This window comes from Schistocerca piceifrons, chromosome 1, assembly GCF_021461385.2.
Source record: "Schistocerca piceifrons isolate TAMUIC-IGC-003096 chromosome 1, iqSchPice1.1, whole genome shotgun sequence".
NCBI classification, from domain to species: Eukaryota; Metazoa; Arthropoda; class Insecta; order Orthoptera; family Acrididae; genus Schistocerca; species Schistocerca piceifrons.
The window spans coordinates 645,849,905-645,870,409 of NC_060138.1; the positions used below are offsets into that span (position 1 = coordinate 645,849,905).

At 40.5% G+C, this 20,505-nt stretch overlaps 1 protein-coding gene across 1 annotated transcript in view; it reads left to right on the forward strand.

The window, feature by feature from the left end:
- Positions 1-20,505, forward strand: part of LOC124792201 (ionotropic receptor 25a) — a 436,300-nt gene that overhangs the window by 137,291 nt on the left and 278,504 nt on the right. Inside the window, exons 7-8 of the mRNA XM_047257921.1 lie at positions 1,704-1,861; positions 8,655-8,772. Coding sequence (XP_047113877.1) covers positions 1,704-1,861; positions 8,655-8,772 — 276 coding nt within the window. The remainder of the gene's footprint in view (positions 1-1,703; positions 1,862-8,654; positions 8,773-20,505) is intronic.

A 20,505-nucleotide genomic window follows, 5' to 3' on the forward strand; every position in this document is an offset into this window, starting at 1 on the left:
ACAATCACCTATCCCATCAAAGGCAAGGCTACTAGTAAAACTAGTCATGTGATCTACAAGCTAAGCTGCAACCACTGTGCTTCATTCTGTGAGGTCATGACAACCAACAAGCTGTCTGTCGACATGAATGGCCACAGGCAAACAGTGGTCAAGAAACAGTTGGTCCACCCAGCTGCTGAGCATGTTGTCCATCACAGTACTCTTGATTTTAATGACTGCTTCACAGCATCTGCCATCTGGAGCCTTCCTACCAACACCAGCTTTTCTGAACTGCACAAATGGCAACTCTCCATGCAGTTTATACTATGTTCCCATAATCCTCCTGACCTCAATCTTTGCCAGCTGCGGTGGTCTAGCGGTTCAGGCGCTCAGTCCGGAACGGTGGGACTGCTACAGTCGCAGGTTCGAATCCTGCCTCGGGCATGGATGTGTGTGATGTCCTTAGGTTAGTTAGGTTTAAGTAGTTCTAAGTTCTAGGGGACTGATGACCACAGATGTTAAGTCCCATAATGCTCAGAGCCATTTGAACCATTTTGAACCTCAATCTTTGTTAGTCATTGTCCTTCACCTACCCATCCCTTCCCTGTTCCCACTCCAAAGCCTTCTATTCCACAAGCCCACCAACAATCTTTTTTATTTCTCTTATTTTTCGCTCCCACCTCATCCTCCATCTAATCTTCTGACTGCACGTAGCTGCCCTGCTCTCTCAGTACCTTGTCCCTACATTCTCCCACAAACAGTACTTTACATGCGCAGTTGTTCACAGTCAGGCCTTGGGAGCCAGAGAGCATGGGCATGTGAGCTGCATTTGCATGATTTTTTTATATATATATATATATATATATATATATATATATATATATATATATATATATATATATATATATATATATATATATGTGTGTGTGTGTGTGTGTGTGTGTGTGTGTGTGTGTGTGTTGTCTACTTCAGACTACTTCAGAAGAAGGCCTTGTGGAGAAAAGCTTATGTGTTTAGTAATCTTTTTGTTGTGCCTGTCTGTGACCTAACAGCTGGCCACTGTGGCCGAGCAGTTGTAGGTGCTTCAGTCCGGAACTGCACTGCTACTACGGTCACAGGTTTGAATCCTGCCTCAGGCATGGCTGTGTGTGATGTACTTAGGTTAGTTAGGTTTAAGTAGTTCTAAGTCTAGGGGACTGATGACCTCAGATGTTAAGTCCCATAGTGCTTAGAGCCATTTTGTGACTTAACATCTCCGCCATAGGGTGAGTAGTAATCTGTCCTTTTCATAATATTATTCCATCATGAATATTCCATTGTTAGATTTAAAGTATAATAGATTTAACCGGCATAAAACTGTGTAATGAACTGGCAGTGAGACACCTACCAATGAACTCCCTTGAGAGGTATCTACAAAATCTGTAACCAACAGCATTATGTATGGGGTAGAATAATTCTATAATAAGGTATTATCCAAAACCTAAAATTTAATTTTCAGTGTAAAATGCATGTGTAATGTATAATTTTAATGTAAAATTTACTGCACACATATCAAAACCTATACTGAATAGATAATCAGTGACTGATGAATAACTATGAACAAATAATAATGTTTATACTATCAGAGGACAAAACACATAACAATTTTCTGGGGATGTGCAGCCTGTGTATCCAATGACTGAAGCTATTTAAAATGTTAACTGACACTATTGTTAATGTTATAGGATGAAGGTAATCCATCTTGTCAAAAATGTGGTAAAGGAGCATCAGTTTTGCACGTCAAACCAAATGATCCTGAAGGAACTGTAATTGGGTCTGAAAATCCTAAGCTAACTTACCAGTTTTATTATGAGCTGTTTCGGAATACATTTCTTGCTATTGCGTAAGTCATTGAATTATTATGCTCCTACTCATTACAGAATGCAATAATTAATTTTTATTTGTTTACTTTTAGTCATCTTAGCAGATGTGTCAATGACAGAATGTTGAAGGATACATGGTAGTATTCACAAAACTTCTCCAAATAAAATGTAATAGAATAGTAAAATATAGAACTGTGAAATGTCACAATGAAAATCATAGTAATATTAACAATAGTAGTAGTAGTAATAATACATTTAAAATGTAAAAAAAAGTAATTCAGTTCAAAAGTTTTAATAGTGAACACCACAGGTTTGTTTGTTAACTTGTTTTTATGAAATGTGTAAAATGTCCAAAAAAAACTCAGCTCAGAGTGTGCTATGGATGATGGATGAAATGCTGACTCTTCAACTAATCTTACACTGAAGAGTCAAAGAAACTGGTAACCTGCCTAATAACATGTAGGGTCCCCACTAGCATGCAAAAATGTTGCATCATGATGTTGTATGGACTTGACTAATGCCTTGAGTAGTGGTAGGGCTGGAGGGAATTGACAACATGAATCATGCAGGGCTGTCCATAAAACCATAAGAGTATGAGGGGGTTGAGATCTATTCTGAACACCACGTTGCAAGGCATCACAGATATGCTCAATAATGTTCATTTCTGTGGAGTGGTAAGAGGTTTCCACAATTTATTTCCTAGACATCAGCTTACTGGGATATCAATCTGTACTAGGCTCAGAGAACACCATAGAAGCTGGAGACTGAACAAGCCAGATTCTGCATAACCATTGAGTTCATAAACTCACTCACACATATGGCAAAACGTGAAGTTAAACAATGGAAAATCCAGGAAAAAGATAGATGATGAGTTGTACACAAGCACAGGAAGAAGACTGTCCCTGGCAGCCATAGACAGAGGTCATGTGTGTGTGAGCTGTGTTTGTGTGAATGTGTTTGTCTATATGTTGTCTATTTTGGAAGAAGGCTTTCTGGCCAAAAGAGTACATGTTTAGTAGTCTTTTTGTTGTGCCTTTCTGCGACTCAACATCTCTGTTATATAGTGAATAGCAATCTATTCTTTTTGTAATATTGTCTTTATTCCCATTATAGCCACTGTTGTTTGGCAATCATTTTTCTAACAATTCCAATTCACACTCATGCGCATGACTATTGCAGAGTTAGTAGGCAGTGATTCTTTCTTATGTCTGTTCCAAACCTTAAAAGCAATATTTGATGACATGTTTCCGGTAAGACCAGTGAAGAAACCTGTGGACAAATCACAAGGCAGGCAGAAAGTTATCAATGTGAAACAATGGTACACACCCGAGCTCAATAAATTGAAGTGTGTTTTAACAATGTGCAAGGACCAGATGAAATCAGCTTTAGACATTCCAGCTAAAGAATTACATCACCACAACTACCTAAAAGCCAAAAAAGCTTATAGGAAGGCAGTAGAGGAAGCAAAAAAGAAATATAATGATACATACTTTAAAGAGGCCCAAAATCCTTGTAAAGCTGCCTGGAATCTTGTAAATGAGAACAGAAAGAGGACTGCTTAAATTCATGTAGCCCTGATGACTTCAATGAATATTTTGTCAGAATAGTGGAAAAGCCAGTGAGTGAAATTCCACACTCTGACCTAGATCCGACTGCAAACATAAGAAATGCAGACAGTTGTAGTATTCAAAACTGGAAGGAAGTACATCCTGAAGACATGATAAAAATTGTAAACTCCTACAAACACTCAGAAAGTGTAGACATCTATGGCATGTCCCGCACACTGCTAAAGAAAATTATTGCAGAATTAGCTCAGCAACTAGCCATAGCAATAAACAAATGTCTATCTTGTGGTGTCTTCCCAGACTTCCTTAAACTGGCTTGCACAGTACCAATATATAAGAAGGGGAATCCATGCGAGGTGTCCAGCTTCAGACCAATCTCAGTGGTACCAGTACTAGCTAAAGTTACTGAGTCTGTGATGCACTGCCAGGTACTGAATTACTTTGAGGAAAATAACTTATTCCAAAACACACAGCACGGATTCCGCAAAGGGAGATCAACAGTGACAGCCACACTGGACTTATTAAAAATGATTTGACAGAGTTTTGAAGAGAGAGAGAGAGTGTGGCACTGACACTCTGTGACCTCAGCAAAGCCTTTGACTGCATCTCACACACAACACTAGTAGCCAAGTTAAGATGCTTTTAACTATAATATTCTGCAGAACCACAAAGCTATTGTCCAGCCTCATTGATGTTCATCTGTTGTAGAATCTGAGAACATCTTTGGAGCTCCAAACTTATGAGGTATCTCCAGTATGGATTCTGAAAATGATGATTACGAAAGGCATGGATCAAGGAAGTCAGGTGGTTGGCATTTCTTGACTTCTGAAAAATGTTTGCCACAGTATCGTGCCAATGCTTATTAACAAAAGCACAGTCATATGAGGTTTTAAATTAAACTTGTGACCAGATTGAGGATTTTTGGGCAGGGAGGATGCAGTATGTATTATTAGATAGAGAGCCATTGACATAAGCCTCTGCCACACACCGTCAGGTGGCTTACAGAGTATGGATGTGGATGTAGATGTAGATGTAGATGTAGTAGTAAGTATTAATAGTAGCCGCAGATTTTAGCTGAAGATGCAGCTATCTATAACAAAGAACTATCTCAAAAAAACTTCAGATTTTGATAAGATTTCAAAGTGGTGCAAATACTGTCAACTTGTTTCAAATTTTCAATTATGTAAAACTGTGCACTTCTCAATCCACAAAACTTAGCATGCTCTAACTAAAATATCAATGATTCACAACTGGAATCTGTGAACCTGAGCAAATATCTGTTTGTAACATTTTGTAGGGATATGATGTGCTACGATCACATATGTTCATCCATAGAGGTAGAAAGTGGAGGACTTTGGTTCATTGGAAAGCTGCTGGGAAAATTGAGTTTGTCAACAAAGGAGGCAGTTCATATACAATTTATGCATCTCTCTTTAGATTATTGATCAGGTGTGTGAGAACCACGTCAAACAGAAATAGTAGGGAATCTGAACCTAAACATGGAAGTATGGCCTGAACGATGACATGTTTGTTTGATTTGAAAGAGATCTTCATAGAAATAATGAAAGACACGAATTGACAGGTGCCTGATGATAGACATGAATTATTCCATTAAAGCCTACTTACATTGTTTCAAAATCCAATGTTAACTGAAGACTAGTGATATTCTTCAGCCTCCTACAGATCACTTGCATAGAGAGAGTGAATGGAAGATTATACCAGCCATAGCATGCATAGAGGCATTTAAGTAGTTATTCTTACTACAAGTCATACACAGTTGGAATGAGAAGGAACTCTAAAATGTTATATCATTCTAGGAACCTTCTGCAATGCATTTCACAGTGGTTAGCAGAGGTCTGGCGTAGCTGTAGACATACAATACCCAACAACTGTCTTCCAGTTTACCAAAAAACTTGCCTTCAGTGGATATGATATCCTTACAACACTTGATGTCTAAGTGTGGAATTGTTTCAGCATATTATTCCGTATGGCATTAATGACTTGAAATATGGAAAGAAAGCTAAGTTTTAGATGCTTTCATCACCAAAATCAATGGTTTCATAAAGAACATAAACATTTGGGAAGGTCAGTGATTTGGGATTTGCAACTCAGTTTCTTATCATATTCACACCCAGATTTTTTGAGCTATCAGTTTTACATACTACCATACAGAAATTGTCGATGGATGTATTTTCTAGTATCACACTTTGGTAGGGGGTCTACTCTGTGAAAAAATGGACAAACTGTGTTCACCTAAGAGGGGCTACTTCACAAACTAAAAGCATTCTTCATCTAGAAAAAACAGCCTTTGTCTTTCAACTTTGACATCTAAGAAGGATTCTATTTTCGTTCCTTGCTGGTGTAAAATTCAGTAAAATCATACTCCTCTGAAAGTATTTAGCAAATAGTGCTCCGTATTCTTGCAATAGAATTTTAATTTTCATTTCCACACCTTAATGAAGATAGCTTTGTTTACTTTTTAAATCTTTTAAAGAGAATTATTTAATTTGACATTTGACACTAAAGCTCAATAAATGAATCTCCCATGTGCCTACAAAGTGTAGGCTATATGATCCAAAGAGTGTATTTCTCAGCTGCAGTTATTACAGGTCAAAGAATTACATTCCATAGAGTTTTTCTTTTTAATTTTTATTACAGGTGCCAGTTTCAGAGTATGGCTTCAGAGTCTTTAATACTTGATTCTACAGTATATACAGTTAATTAAAGGATGCCAAAGAATACTGACACTAACAGTTCTTTCAAATTAATACCTCAAAGCTGTAAAACCATTGATATTTTGACTGTACTGCTAATCATGTTTAATCATATTGTTAGTGGTGTACATAGCTTTGTTTTAGTTGTTGTAGTTGGCAGTGAGAATACAGATGTGATGCAGTTCTCCACTCCACACTAATCTATCACAGGCAAGTTTTTTTTTCCATTTTTGTGACTGTTGTCACAAGAAAATAAAAGAAGAAAATTTGTCTTTACAAGTTAGTTTGCTGCCCCATACAAACAAAACTTATTTAGCACTCTCGGGATCTCATTTCATACTCTAAATCCCTCAGAATAATGTGTTAGTATTTATTTTTGTCAGCAGTCATCTGATAACATTTTTTCCATCACAACTGAAAACTATAGTGAGTATTTTGAAGCCATATCACAGTAACATAATGTAAAACTTGCTGCTTGTACAAGATATAGATTGAATAACATTGTGGACCCATGGCGCATGCAAGAGGGGGGGGGGGGGGGGGGGGCCTGGGGTATGCTACAACCTGCCTCACTCTTATCTCGTACTGCCTCCCTTTGACATCCTTTGATCCTTAAAACTCCAATATGGTTTCTGTAACACTTCTAGGTAACTTTTTGCTTCATGTATGTTATTCCTTCTAACTTTGAAATTCCAAATAGTGTATTCCAATCCACTTTGCCTTTCTTTAACAAGACAGAGTGTAGGGTCAGTGTTCCTTTATATGTTTATTTCTCCAGAATCAAATCTGATATTCCCAAAGGTCAGCTTCTAAGAGTTATTCCATCCTGGATTCAGCTGCCAGAGGCTGTATCCATGTGTGTGAGAGTTGTCTTTGCATTTGCATCTTTTTCTCTGTCTCTCTCTCTCTCTCCCTCTCTGTCTCTGTCTCTGTCTCTGTCTGTCTCTCTCTCTCTCTCTCTCTCTCTCTCTCTCTCTCTCTCTGTGTGTGTGTGTGTGTGTGTGTGTGTGTGTGTGTGTGTGTGACAGTCTTTTTGTTGTGCTATCTGTGACTCAGCATCTTTGCTATATGCTGAGTGCCAACTTCCATTTTCATAATATTGTGACATTCTATCGTGGGTTTTCCATTGTTTCATTTATTCCATCCTTCTGTAGATAATTAATGTTAGCATTTTACAACCAGGCCTTATTAAACTGATGGTTCGCTCTAATACACATACTTAGCATCTTCTGTCTTGGCATTATTGCATTCTTCTTGAAGTCCAATGGTATTTTGCCTGTTTCATATATCCTGATTATTAGACATAAAACTTTTCCCATGACTGATTGTCCCAAAGATCTTAATAATTATGAAGGAATGTTGTTTATTTCAGGTACCACATTTCAACTTCGGTCTATCTATGGTTTGTCAAATTCTTATTGCAGTATCTCATAACCTAGCTGATCTTCATCTACTTTCCCTTCTTCTTCAAAATATTCTCATAAACTTTATATAACTCTAATCTTCATACAGCAGCTTCTCTTTTTTCCAAAGATTTGGAATTATGCTATACTTAATATCAGTCTGATAAAATACTTAATATCAGTATATACTGCTGCTACTGCTGCTGGTCTGTGTTTCACCTCTGGCCTCTCTTACTCTGACATTTTGCACTTTCTGTCAATCTAATTTTCTGTTTCATTTACTCCATTTTTACCCCTTTCATCAATGAAATTTAATATTTTGAAAGTTATCAAAGAACTTCTGCTCTTTCTAGTCTTTTTGTCAAGTTTTTCCAATGATGCCACATTACTTCATCTTCCAAAGTAATCCTTTACTTTTCTCAATTATAGTCCTTTTCCCTATTTTAGCTGAACCATGTCTAATATTCTGTTACAAACTATCAATATTCTGTGCTTGTTTCAACTTATCCAGGTCCCATCTCTTATTTTCCTTCCTTTCTCTGATTTCTTAAGCTTTAGTCTGCATTTTGAACCAATAAATTATGGTCAGAATTCACATCTGTCCCTTTCGAAGTTTTACTATTTGAAGCCTGATTTCTAAATCCCTGATCTGTATCTTACCATATACTTTATATGAAGCATTTTTTGTATCTACAGGATTCTTCATTGTATACAACATTGTTTCATGATTCTTAAACCAAGTGTTTGGATTTATTTAAATTATGTTCTTAGTAAAATTTTACACCACTTTGCTCTTGCTCCTAAACCAATATTCTCCAACCATTTTTACTTCTTGTCCTTTTCCACTTCTGAATTGCACAATTAATTCTCTGTCTTTCCTCATTTACTGGATCTCATCATACCCTTTTTCATTCTCATCTGTCTATGGAGTTAATCAGCATGTGTTCTTGTACATCTGTGGAAGGTCATGGCTATGATAATTTATTCACTATGCTGCCCATCATAGTTTTCCCACATTCATGTTTTATTATTCATTAGTAAACCTACTCCTGCATTACCCCTATTTCATTTTGTGTATCATAAAATTTCTGAAATGTTTTTTCTTAAAATATAAATATTCTAATTTGACAGACAAATGATGGGTGAAGGAAGCTGGCCAGATATGGAGTACATTCCCTGTGAAGAATATGAAGAAAATAAAAATATTCCTCCTGTGAGAAAGCTGAATCTTTTGGACACTTTACAGCAGGTAGTACCGGTTTCTGTAATTGAATTATTTGATGTATCTACAAACTAATTACCTGTATCCTCAGTGTTTGTTATATTATGATACTAACCAACCATCAACTATCTCCACATATGATGCCAGAACTCATTACAATTTTAGAGTGACTGTATGAGTTTATGGGAAATGGGAATACGGATAACTGTATATGCAACAAACTGCTCCCATAAGTGTCTATACATACATATATTTCAGCACAAAGAAAGCTACACGTGTACACTGTACGAGGTACAAAGGCTGACTGGAACATTAACATGGCAGCTCGTCAGAGCAGTTAGAGTTCAAAGATCATGCTTTACATGGTCGATGTGACCTACCAATGCCATACGGCCCCTGCCTCCGCGCCCTCCCCCCCCCCTCCCCCCCCTCCCCCCCTCCCCGCTCCGCGCAGTATGGAGTACGGCCTGTGAGGCCTGAGGGGAGGTCGTGTGGGCATCGGTGTTGGAGTGAGTAGTGCGAGGCGGCAGGTGCACGACTGGAAGCTCCATCTCAGTCAGGGTGGCGCACGAAGGCATGGTGATGAGCTGCAGGTCCATATTATAATCAGACAGCCAGCAGGGGCGGACACTGCATCAGTCGGCCCAGGAGTAGAGGTGTGGGGAGGGGTGCAGCATGCAAGTGTGCCTGCCCCTAATGCAGATGAAGCCATCCGAGGAGATGAACGCATGAACTCTTGATGGATCGCACTCTTGGGGGAGGGACAGGCTATGCACTATCTTGACATCTAGCTCCTCATTGAGTGTCGAGTCTGCAGTGTCTGAAGGAGCACGAGCACACGGTCATCGAAAGTGACAGTCGACACGTCGTCAATGTGGTTAGGTGGTGCATTGCAGCGCAAGTTGGAAGTTGGAGAGCAAGTCTCTGCAGTAGATGAACCGTCATCAAAACCTACACATGGGGTTGATGACGACACACTTGGGAAATCCGCGAACTGCGGTGACGAATCACCAGAAGGAGAAGACCCTACCATGGGATGAGCTAACTCATTATCGGGCTCAGCAATGGAAAATTCGTCCAGATGGTCCGACGGATGGCAGGAGTGGCATTGGATTCCACGAAAGCAGGCTTCAGCCTGTGTAGCAAAACAGTCTGCGGGCGATCTTTAACCATAATGTCAAACGTCATCTCACCCCTCCGAGTGCTTCAAAGGGGCCGAGGTATGGTGGTTTCAGGGGTTGTCTAACAGAGCGTAATGTGGGAGCATGTGTTGAGTGCGGTTGACACGTAAGTGTCCAGTGGAGAATGACTGACAGGCAAGTGTAGCCATGCGTGTCTAAAGTGGGTGTGCATTCTACTAACAAAGTCTGGGGAGATGGGGAAATCCCTGGGTGCTTGAGGCAGGATAAGTTCCCCAGGTAGAACCAGGTTCTCACCAAAAATGAATTTGATGATAGTTCCCTGTAAGTCAGGTTTAAAGGTTGAATGGAGACCGAGTAATACCCAAGGAAGCACGGTCTGAGGCAGTCATGGCACTTGAGTGCTGTTGTAAGGGTGCGATGCCATTGTTCCACTAAACTGTTGCTTTGCAGGTTGTAGGCTGTTGTATGAATTTTTTTAATTCTGCAAAAGTTACATAGAATCGTGAAAAGTGCAGACTCGAACAGTCGACCCTGGTCAGTGGTGATGGTGGATGGCCAACCAAAGCTAGCTATCCATGATGAGATGAATCCCTTGGCCACGGTTTCTGCTGTGATGTTGGGTAAAGAAACAGCTTCCACCCAACAAGACATGTGGTTGATTGTGGAGAGGATATATCTGTGGCCCTCTGACGGTGGCAGAGGGCTGATAAGGTCAATATGTATGTGACGAAAACGTCCTTGCAGAATGTCAAACTTGCCAAGGGGGGGAGAGGTGTGGCGTCTGATTTTGTTGTGTTGGCTGGAAATGCAGTTGCTTGCCCAGGCTTGACAGTCCTGCTTAACATTTTTCCAAATAAAACGCTCAGTGATGAGTTGTGTGGTGGTGCGGACACCAGGGTGGGCGAGGTTATGCAAGACATCAAAGACTTGTGGGCGCAATGTGGGAGGAAGCAACAGCCGAAGAGTGCCAGAAGAAGAGTCGCACCACACTTCATCCGAAACGCCAGGGAACTTGGCTTTGGTAAATACAAGCGATGCCTGAGGGTCTGTGAGGAGAGCTTGAGATTCCTTGGCAGAGGCCTGGAGAGAGGCGAAGTCGGATAAATCAACGATGCGTGGGACAGTATTGGTCCACAAAAAGAAATCAGCGGGGATGTTTTCTGTGCCTTTGATGTAGCGTACGTCCCTAATAAGTTGAGAGACCAGATTGAAGTGGCAGAAACGCCGAGGGGGAGGGTCCTCAGGAGGATTGCAGAAGGCGTCCATCAGTAGTTTGTGGTCAGTAAGGATGAAGAAAGAACAGCCCTCAATGTCAGGACAAAAGTGTTTGATGGATTCATAGATCACCAGAAGTTCTCTATCAAAAGCGGAATATTTCTTTTGTGCTGTAGACAGTTTTTTAGAGAAGAAATGAAGGGGTGAGACCATGTTACCTTTGCGTTGCTGTAATACTGCCCTGACTGCAATGTTGCCGGCGTCCGTAGTGATGAATAACTCGGCGACAGATTGGGCAATGATGAGCATAAGTGCCTGAGCATGGTATCTGAGTGTTAGAAGGTTGGTATGGCACTGAACCTTGGACTATGTTCGGGAAGAGTTTGTAATGGGACAAGAAATCCATACCGAGAAATGGTTCGTCAATGTTGGCAATGTAAAAAGTCCACAGGAAACGTAGAGAAGGGGATAGATCCACCATAACCTTAACAGAGCCGACAGTTTGTAATATTGATTCGTTGACAGTGCACAGGAGCAACTTCGTCAGTGAAAAAACAGGAGAAGTCAGTGATGTGGGTATGATGAACATCTCAGCACCTGTGTCGACTAGGAAAACTAACTGCGACGAAATGTTGGTCACAAATAAACAACCGCTCAGCCAAGAGGACGAGTGGACAGAGTGCAATGTTTGAGGATGTCTGTGAAGTTCCCCACAGGACTCGGTGTCTTTTAGATCCTGTAGTCGGCATTTGGGTGCTGGCAAGGTAAGCAGCACTTCTTGGCCTCATCCCTGAAAATCTTGTAGTACCAACAGTATGGATGAACCAGATGTGGTGGTGGAGGTGATTGTGACAGTGGAGGAGGTTTGTCCTCGTTGATCTGTTCTGAAATGTAAACCGGGACATATGGTGCGTGGGTGATTCTTGAGTGCTCAGAAAGAGGAGAGAGCAAACGAGTACTGCCCAGTGGAGTAGCTGGTGTGGAGGCAGAACAAGCCCTGACTCTGCCCGCAGACGGCTGATAAACAGGTGGCATAGTGCCAGCCAGTGGTGTGACGGAGTGCGGTCCCCCAGGTGTTCCTCATACGGGATCTTGATTATTAATTCCTGTGGCGTGCAGGCAAGTCGGTCCAGTATTGTCTTCTTGGTGAACTTGTATTTTGGCGGCTGTGGTGGCGAAAGGAGGAGGTCACAAATTAAATCTGAGTGGTCATGGAGGTGCGTGACGAGACACAGAAATTTAGTGTTGTCATCAGTCACCTCATGTAACTTGAAAAGGTGCTCCACATGCGCGAACCATGAGACGGTGTTATCTTTGTATAAAGGAGGTAGCTTCGGCAGACGGCTGGGGGGGGGGGGGGGGGGGACGAGAGTGGCTTCAGGGTATCTTGAAAGGCATGCTGTCCCATGGTAGGATAGGCTGTCCTGTAACCTGGCACTACTGGTGTGGGTGTATTTCTAGCAAACACATCCCGAACAATGGCGGGTTGCAATGTCCCTGATGAGTCACAGAAGCACGACGCAGCAGGCATGGTCGGTACCATGGGAACAAATGGGTGAGTGGTGTGTGAGGCTGGACCGTAAGTTAAAGGCACAGTACTTAAATTGTCCACCTCAGAAATGATGCAGAAGGCTGGGGCGGCAGGCGCAGACAGTACTGCAGAAGGAGCAAGCAGCTGTACGATTGGAATTGGGGCATTCCATGTGTGAGGGGGGGGGTGGGGGTGGTTTGGTACTTGGTGTGGCAACAGCGGGAGTCTTCTGTGCACCCTGTGGTAGGACCATAAATCGCTTCTGAAACCTGCTGGCAGTCACATTGTTGTGGTACAACGTTCCTGGATGGCAAAGCGCCATCGGGGGTGCTCGAACCCATGTGGTCAAGAAACTGGGCGACAGATCTGGTGGTTGAGCCTGGCGAACTTGATGTATAAAAATTTCCATTATTAAATTGTGAGGAAGGCAAAACTGGCATAGCTTGATAGCAGTTGACTGCGTGTGCTTTTTGCACGAATGGTGACATTGCATACGGCACTACTGTAACCGACGTTGCGATACGTAGAGGATCAGAGCACATGTGCGAATTTGGGTACCTTAGAACACTACACAAGCAATCGATCATTACACTATTCTGGAAATCGTCCACTTCACCTTTCACTTGTTGGCATGCACAGTCCAGCAACATGAAACCTAATTCCATTGTCTGAGGTAATGGTGTCATACTTGACCATTGTAGAGCTGCAGAGTTGGAGGTTAACTTCATAGAAGATCATGAATCACCATCTGTTAGTGGCAAAACAACCATTGGCAGGGGATTGGAGTGGCCTGGTAGTTGTAGCTGAGCCTAGAAATCCTCATATAAAAGGTTGGGTGAGGAAGCCATGGCATCGAACGTAAAACTGTTGATTTCACACAGCCGGCACAGAAGTCGCGGAAGATGTAGAAACTTTGGGGTCACCAATATGGGAAATGGGAATACGAATAACTGTATATGCAACAAACTGTTCCCATGAATGTCTATACATACATATATTTCAGAGCAAAGAAAGATACACGTTTACACTGTACAAGGTACAAAGGCTGACTGGAACATTAACATGGTAGCTCGTCAGAGCAGTTAGAGTTCAAAGATCATGCTTTATGTGGTCGATGTGACCTATCGACACCACAAGTTTTTCATATATATGATACACGTCCATGACAAATAACTATATAGTATTACTTCATCACAGTTAACATACCATTATTCATTGCCAACAGGTATACTTTTCTTGCAAATAGTAAGTGGTTCCAAACACCTATAGCGATCTATGATGGAGCCACATTCAAAGTCCTTAAGACAATTTAATGGTACCTATTTTGGTCCAGCATTCTTCCACATATAAATGAACAGAAAATATCTAATATATTAAAATAGTGAGCCACATGTAATTTGAGACATTGGCACCCACAAAAATTCTTCTGTGTGTAACATTGTGGAGCAGGAAAAAAATTTGACAGTTTTTGAAGCCAATTGTTTCACACATACTAAAATAGAGGAAAGAGTTGGTGGAAATGTTGGCTCTAATCAGAGAAGTCACCGAAGAATCTGACTCTGTGTCAAGGGGGACATCACAGTTTTTGTCCTATCCTGATACAGCATCTGGGTGCCTTTCTTAATCAATTCCTGACTAGTTTCAATTAATTTAAGCATTTGGGCTTCTTTTCATAGATGAAGAAGTATCTGCTCATGCAACATTGTGCTTTTGTCACTATCTGTCCATTATGCTTCCAGTTTAAAATGTATAAATCTTTTGGATGTATTAATGTCATAAACAGTGCATCATTTAGCCCTTTTTTGCGTTCTACATACAGTGTTGTTTTGATAGTTATGTAAACTTAGTCTGTTTATATAATCCTACAGAAAGAACAACTTAATAAAAACAGAAAAGAACCACCTATGTACATGAGAGTAGTATGATTATAGACACTTACAACTCTTGCCAAAGCTAAGATGAAGTGGAACAATGTACAAAGCAGATGCTCCTGGAAATCATCGATAAGGCACACAAAGCGGAAGCAGTGGCTCCCTCTGTTATGGATGGTAGTCAGTGAAGCTCTGTCTTGAAGGAAGGCAATAGTTCCTCCAGTAGCTACGACTGGTGTAAATCAAGAGGATTGTTATATCAGATGCAGTGTTGGGACCGATAGGGCATATGGAGTGAAAGCAGTGGCTCCCACTGTTATGGATGGTAGACAGTAAAGGTCTATCTTGGAGGAAGGTAACAGTTCATCCAGTAGTTATGACTGGTGTAAATCAAGAGGATTGTTATATCACATGCGATGTTGGGGACCGATAAGGCATATGGAGTGGAAGCAGTGGCTCCCACTGTTATCGATGGTAGACAGTAAAGGTCTATCTTGGAGGATGGTGACAGTTCCTCCAGTAGTTATGACTGGTGTAAATCAAGAGGATTGTTATATCAGACGCATTGTTGCCCAAAGGCATAGCAGAAGGTGGACTTAGCAGGAGCAGTAATATGATGTGGAAATCAGTGGGGACCTATTCCTCCCCAGCACATGTAATTATAAGTTGATAATGTTGTGATGGATCCATCCTAAGTAAAATATTGTGGAGGTAAAATGGTCCACCAATCAGATCACAGGTGGACATTACTCATCAGGACCCACAGACAAAAAGAGAATGCTGATTTACTGTGGTAACAAGGAATTCTGGAAAAGTAAGGTAACGTCATACACAGTGGCACCGACACAATGAACAGTATTGGGGCGGGAGGGAGGGGGGGGGGGGGGGGGGGGGGGAACACTGGTGGTCTCGCCCTGGGAAATTTTCTAAATTTTAGATGAAAAATAGTAAGTTTTAAAGTTTTTTAAGCATTTTAGAGTCTTATGATCAACATTAGAACCCCAAAAACTGGACTCTTGATAACTCGACACTTCGGGAAACTCGACAAGCCTGACACATTTTTTTGACTTTGAAAAAAGAAACAAAGCATAAACATACATGGTATTTTCGTAAAAAGCTAATTTAATTTACAGTAATAACCATGCTCATAGACTATTACAGAGCAGTTAATATATAGCTCTGAAAAGACTGAAATTATAGTAAGACTGAAAATATTTAAATAAATCCTAAACTGTCATTAAAAGAATAAAACATAAAATATTGCTGTCGCACAATAAAAGCACTTTCATTAATAAGTGAAATAGCTAATTTAAGCTTAGATAAAATTAGAAGGTCAGAATTGGCCATAATCTTGATGATTTATTAACAGCAAAATCGATTTTTGATCACATAATGATCATCTTCAGTGCTTTAGCATACAAATTAAAGCTTGTAGGCACTGGTGTCTAGTTATAAGCAGTAACAGAAGCTATGAAACGATTACAATCACATTGTTCCAAATGTAGCAATGTGCGAGCCCTTAAGTGCTGTGGAAATAGGTAGTTGTGCACTGTAATGGCACACAGTATGTGACTCAGGATTAATTTCAGATCCTGAATGCACTAGGAAAGTGTCTCCAGTGCACCTATCCATTACAGAAAGTCTGTGTGATCCTGTCATTGTGGGAAGGTCAGAAAAAGCTGACAGTATTGTCAAAACATGTGGAAGAAAATGTCAGAACAAAAAAAGCTTACAAGTGTGTGACTTGCAAGTGCTTTAACTGATCTTGATGAGTATGTGCACCTACTGACACTCATCCAGGAAGTTTGGTTACACACATCATTTGGTGCAATGCCAAGCTACTTTTCCAAAACGTTTATGAAGCCAGCACCACCTGCATACCCAGCTGTCATTAGAAGGTGGGCAAATAGCATCATAATGTTGCTGCAGCCAAGCATTAAGGCGGGCAAGTTCAGTGATGAGACAACTCACTGATGGCTCCGGCACCAGAGTACGCATTTGCGGAGAGGCAGTGCCCCTTGAAACAAGTGAGGCTGCAGTGCTTGTTTGGGGCTGCCCATCATAATCTCATACTTCACTTAACACAAACTTGGATCTGCATAACTAATCACCACAAAGTCTACTTTTTTTGCTTGTTCATCAGTGGGAAGGTCAGAGAAAGCTGACAGTATTGTCAAAACATGTGGAAGCTAATGTCGGAACCAAAAAAGCTTTGGTGACTCTCCAGCTAGCAGGCCTTGTTCCACCAATGTGCATGGTGAGCAGAGCACTTGTGAGGAGAAAGTACAAGTTATTGCATCACTTTCCATAACTTTTTGTAAGCATGATTTCAGAAAATATTCCAAGATAGCATCCTGAAGAACAGCAAAAGATTCTTTGCCAAACACACCTACCAGCTGTTCACTAACTGTAAGGTCCAGTTCCAAAACCATGGAAGTGAAAAATGGTGATGATTTGCATTAACCATAATTCTGCATTGGTTGGCCAGAAAGGTGGAATTTTTATATTCCTTATTCCCATGCGAATACTGTTATCGATGGCTGGAGCTGACAGTGGAGTTGATCTCTGTTGTGAGGTATGAGGCTCTTCTTTAACAGGGATGATGGACTTCACAGTGGTGAGCATTATGTATCAGTATGCACATAGAAATTAAACTGTTTGGCTCAGGGGCACAACTTGTGGATACATGATGTATACTATTCATATGACGTACAGGTGCAACAATATAGAAACTGAAGCACTTGTGTTACTCACTAAATACACTGATTTAGAAAACACCATACAAGGGCTATTTGCACAATAGAGCATCCATACTCCAATATTCAAAGAATATAAAACAGAAGAGATAATACACTTTATGCAATAGCCTTCCTTTTGGTGGTCAGTCGCATTGTCGTTGTCACCACAGTCTTAAAAGAAGTGTTCAGCAGCTCAGTAAATGCAGTAGGAAAGGTACTAGATATTGAAAAAGGCAGGAAAGGGACAGACATGGGTGACAGATGAGTTACAGGAATTAGTAAGTAATGATAAACATGTAAAAATGTTGAAAGTGAACTGCAAGAATATATAGGGTGTTCCTTGTAACTGAAGACATTGAAATATCTTAAAGACTATATGTCAGATCAAAGAAGTGATCATTCCAATTTGTTTGTCTTGGAGGGGAACATCCAGCAATACCATACTTGACATGCCATCCCATCCTGTGTGAGGGTATTGGGGAGCAACTTTGAAATCTTTTGCAGATTACAATTCTACTGCAAAATCTTCATACATTTTGTCTGAAGTATTTTCTTTGTTTCCCCCACAGATGGTACTGTAATTGGAGAAACAGAAATGGGTACACAGTCATAATTTATGATATAATACTCAATGGCCCTTGAATATCCAATGGTCCATGGGACCCCATCTCTGTGCTGCAAGGGTAGGACAGACCAGTTTTTCATAACTTCTAATTGGAAACCCTATGTGCAATGTTGTATACACCCAACACATCAAACAGGGGACTACTTGACAAGCCACCAAGCCCATGTAGTGAACTGCTATGTATCATGACAGGCAGTACACTGTGACCGGAGCTTATGTGTCATGCAGATGTAGAACAGATACCTTCTCTAAACATTACAACACTTGTGCAGTGTTTATTGCCTGCACACCTATGTATCATATGGAGAACATACATGCAAGGGGGTGATGAATGTTGCAACCACAGAAGAAAAAAATTGACAATTTAGGGGGAAAATAAGTTGAAGATATGAACTGAAGTTTGTGAGAGCCCTGGCAATAGTGACAATTTAGGGGAAAAATAAGTTTAAGATAGGAAGTTTGTGTTGGGAGGGCATTCAACTTGGGTAGTTCATGCAGCAATGTTGAAGATAGTACTATAGTGGTTTAATGGTCAGCATCTGTGCCTAGTAAGCAAGAACCCCTTGGTTTGAGTCCTGGCTGTGGCACATATTTAAATTCATTCTTCAGCTTCCTTCATTATCAAAGAGATGGATGAGGCTTAAATGTCTTAGAGAAAATTTCATTATGAGATCTATAAGTATTTGCTATGGTTCTGGTAAAAACAGAAATGGATAGATATGAAAATTACTGCAAAATCACTCTAGTGTCAAAAACTCACAGGAGTACTATAAAATAAATGGAAGGTAAAATTGAAATTAGGTTAGGAGAAAAGAAGTTTTGTTTTAGAAGAATCAAGAGGAGTGAAGAATCAGTCTTAATATGGTGGCTGAAAAGGCATGTGTTGTTACACATAGAATGTGCAAACTAAAATGGGTGTGGCTCAGTGTGTGACTAACGTCTGTACATGGGCTGTGCAATGAGTGGCAGTGAGGTGGTCAGTCACTGTCCCACATTTTCATGGCCACCAGCAGAGGTTGTACAATATACATAAATGTACCGTTGTCTGAGAGACATCTGTAATATTAATATATGTTCATATCAGGGGAACCATACATGTTATGCAGGTGCATGATACACAGTTTTATAGAAAGCAAAACACAAAACTTTTGATACCATGTGCCTATCGGTCTACAGTAAAATAACTGTGATTCATTGGGATGATGTAAAAGATAATGGACAAATCTTTTAAAATAATTGACAATTTAACCAAAGAAGATACAGTCATGATCAAGGTTTCAAATTAATGAGCTCAGTAATATGCAACAGATGATTTATCCACCTTTGTCAGTAGCAACACATTTCACCAGTGAAAAGCAGTTCAGCACAAATGTGAGGATAGGGAAATAATATTTTACAAGAATAATGTAAAATTTCAACCAAAAATGTATTTATTTATTTACATATTTTCATTTTCTTTTCATTTGACCAACACAGCAATGGCTTTTGTACATGTCCAACTTAATAACATGATAGAAATTATATGGATACGAAGTCTTTAGTGACGTAATTCTTGAATAAAAATCTCTCGGTGTACATGCCACGTCAATTCAGGATAAAACTCCAAGCTTTCGACCACTACTTCCATGGTCGTTGTCAGGGCTAAAACTGACTGTCGTAAATTAGCGAGGCTCCCACTTTTATATGCAAAGGACAGCTTCTGATTGGCTAGAATATGTTGTAGCAACAGCGATATGGCGCGTAGTGAAGTGGTGCCCTCTACTTCCATAGATGTAGTTTCTATCCCACGTTGCTTGCAGTGCCATCCTTTGAATCAGGAGGTAAAGTGCAGGAAGTTTTCCTCTGTGATTTTTCTTTATCCAGTGCACTCTTTCAGGTGTTGCTAAGTGCATAGCCATTGTCTCTGCTAAAGTTATTATCGCTAAGTCTAATTTCGACTGCTCCCCGGATCACAGAGTCCCAGTAATTTGATGCGTGGGTTATTACTCTCGTTTCTTCAAATAAAATATTATGCTTGTTAAGCAGGCTATGCTCAGCCACCTCTGATTTTTCCAAATACCTGTATTTCAGGTGGCACTGGTGCTCGATGCAATGGTCGGCAATGGTTCTTACAGATTGGCCCACATAATTCTTGCCGCATTCGCAAGGAATGCTATAAATTCCCGGCACCCTTAAGCTGAGACTATCTTTGACTGGTCTCAACATTTCCTTAATTTTCCTACGTGGTCAGAAAACTGGTTTTATTCCTTGCCTCTTTAGGACTCTGCCTATCTTTCTTGTTGTAGCACCACAAAATGAAAGCCACGCTATGTGTTGCTCCTCTTCTTGTTTATGGACGGCATCGTGTCTTACTTTCTTGGACAATACTTATTTAATTTCTCTGACAGAATAACCATTACTCTTGAAAACAGTCATCAAATGGTTTATCTTGGGACCGAGGTGGTCCTTGTCGGAAATAGTCCTGGCTCTGTGTAGTAAAGTATTCAGCATAGCTCTCTTCTGAGACGGATGATGGAAGCTGTGGCTATGCAGATATAAGTCTGTATGTGTTGGCTTCCTGTACACAGAATGGCCCAGTCGTCCATCCGGTTCTCGCTCCACCAACACATCTAAAAAAGGCAACTTCCCTTCCTTCTCT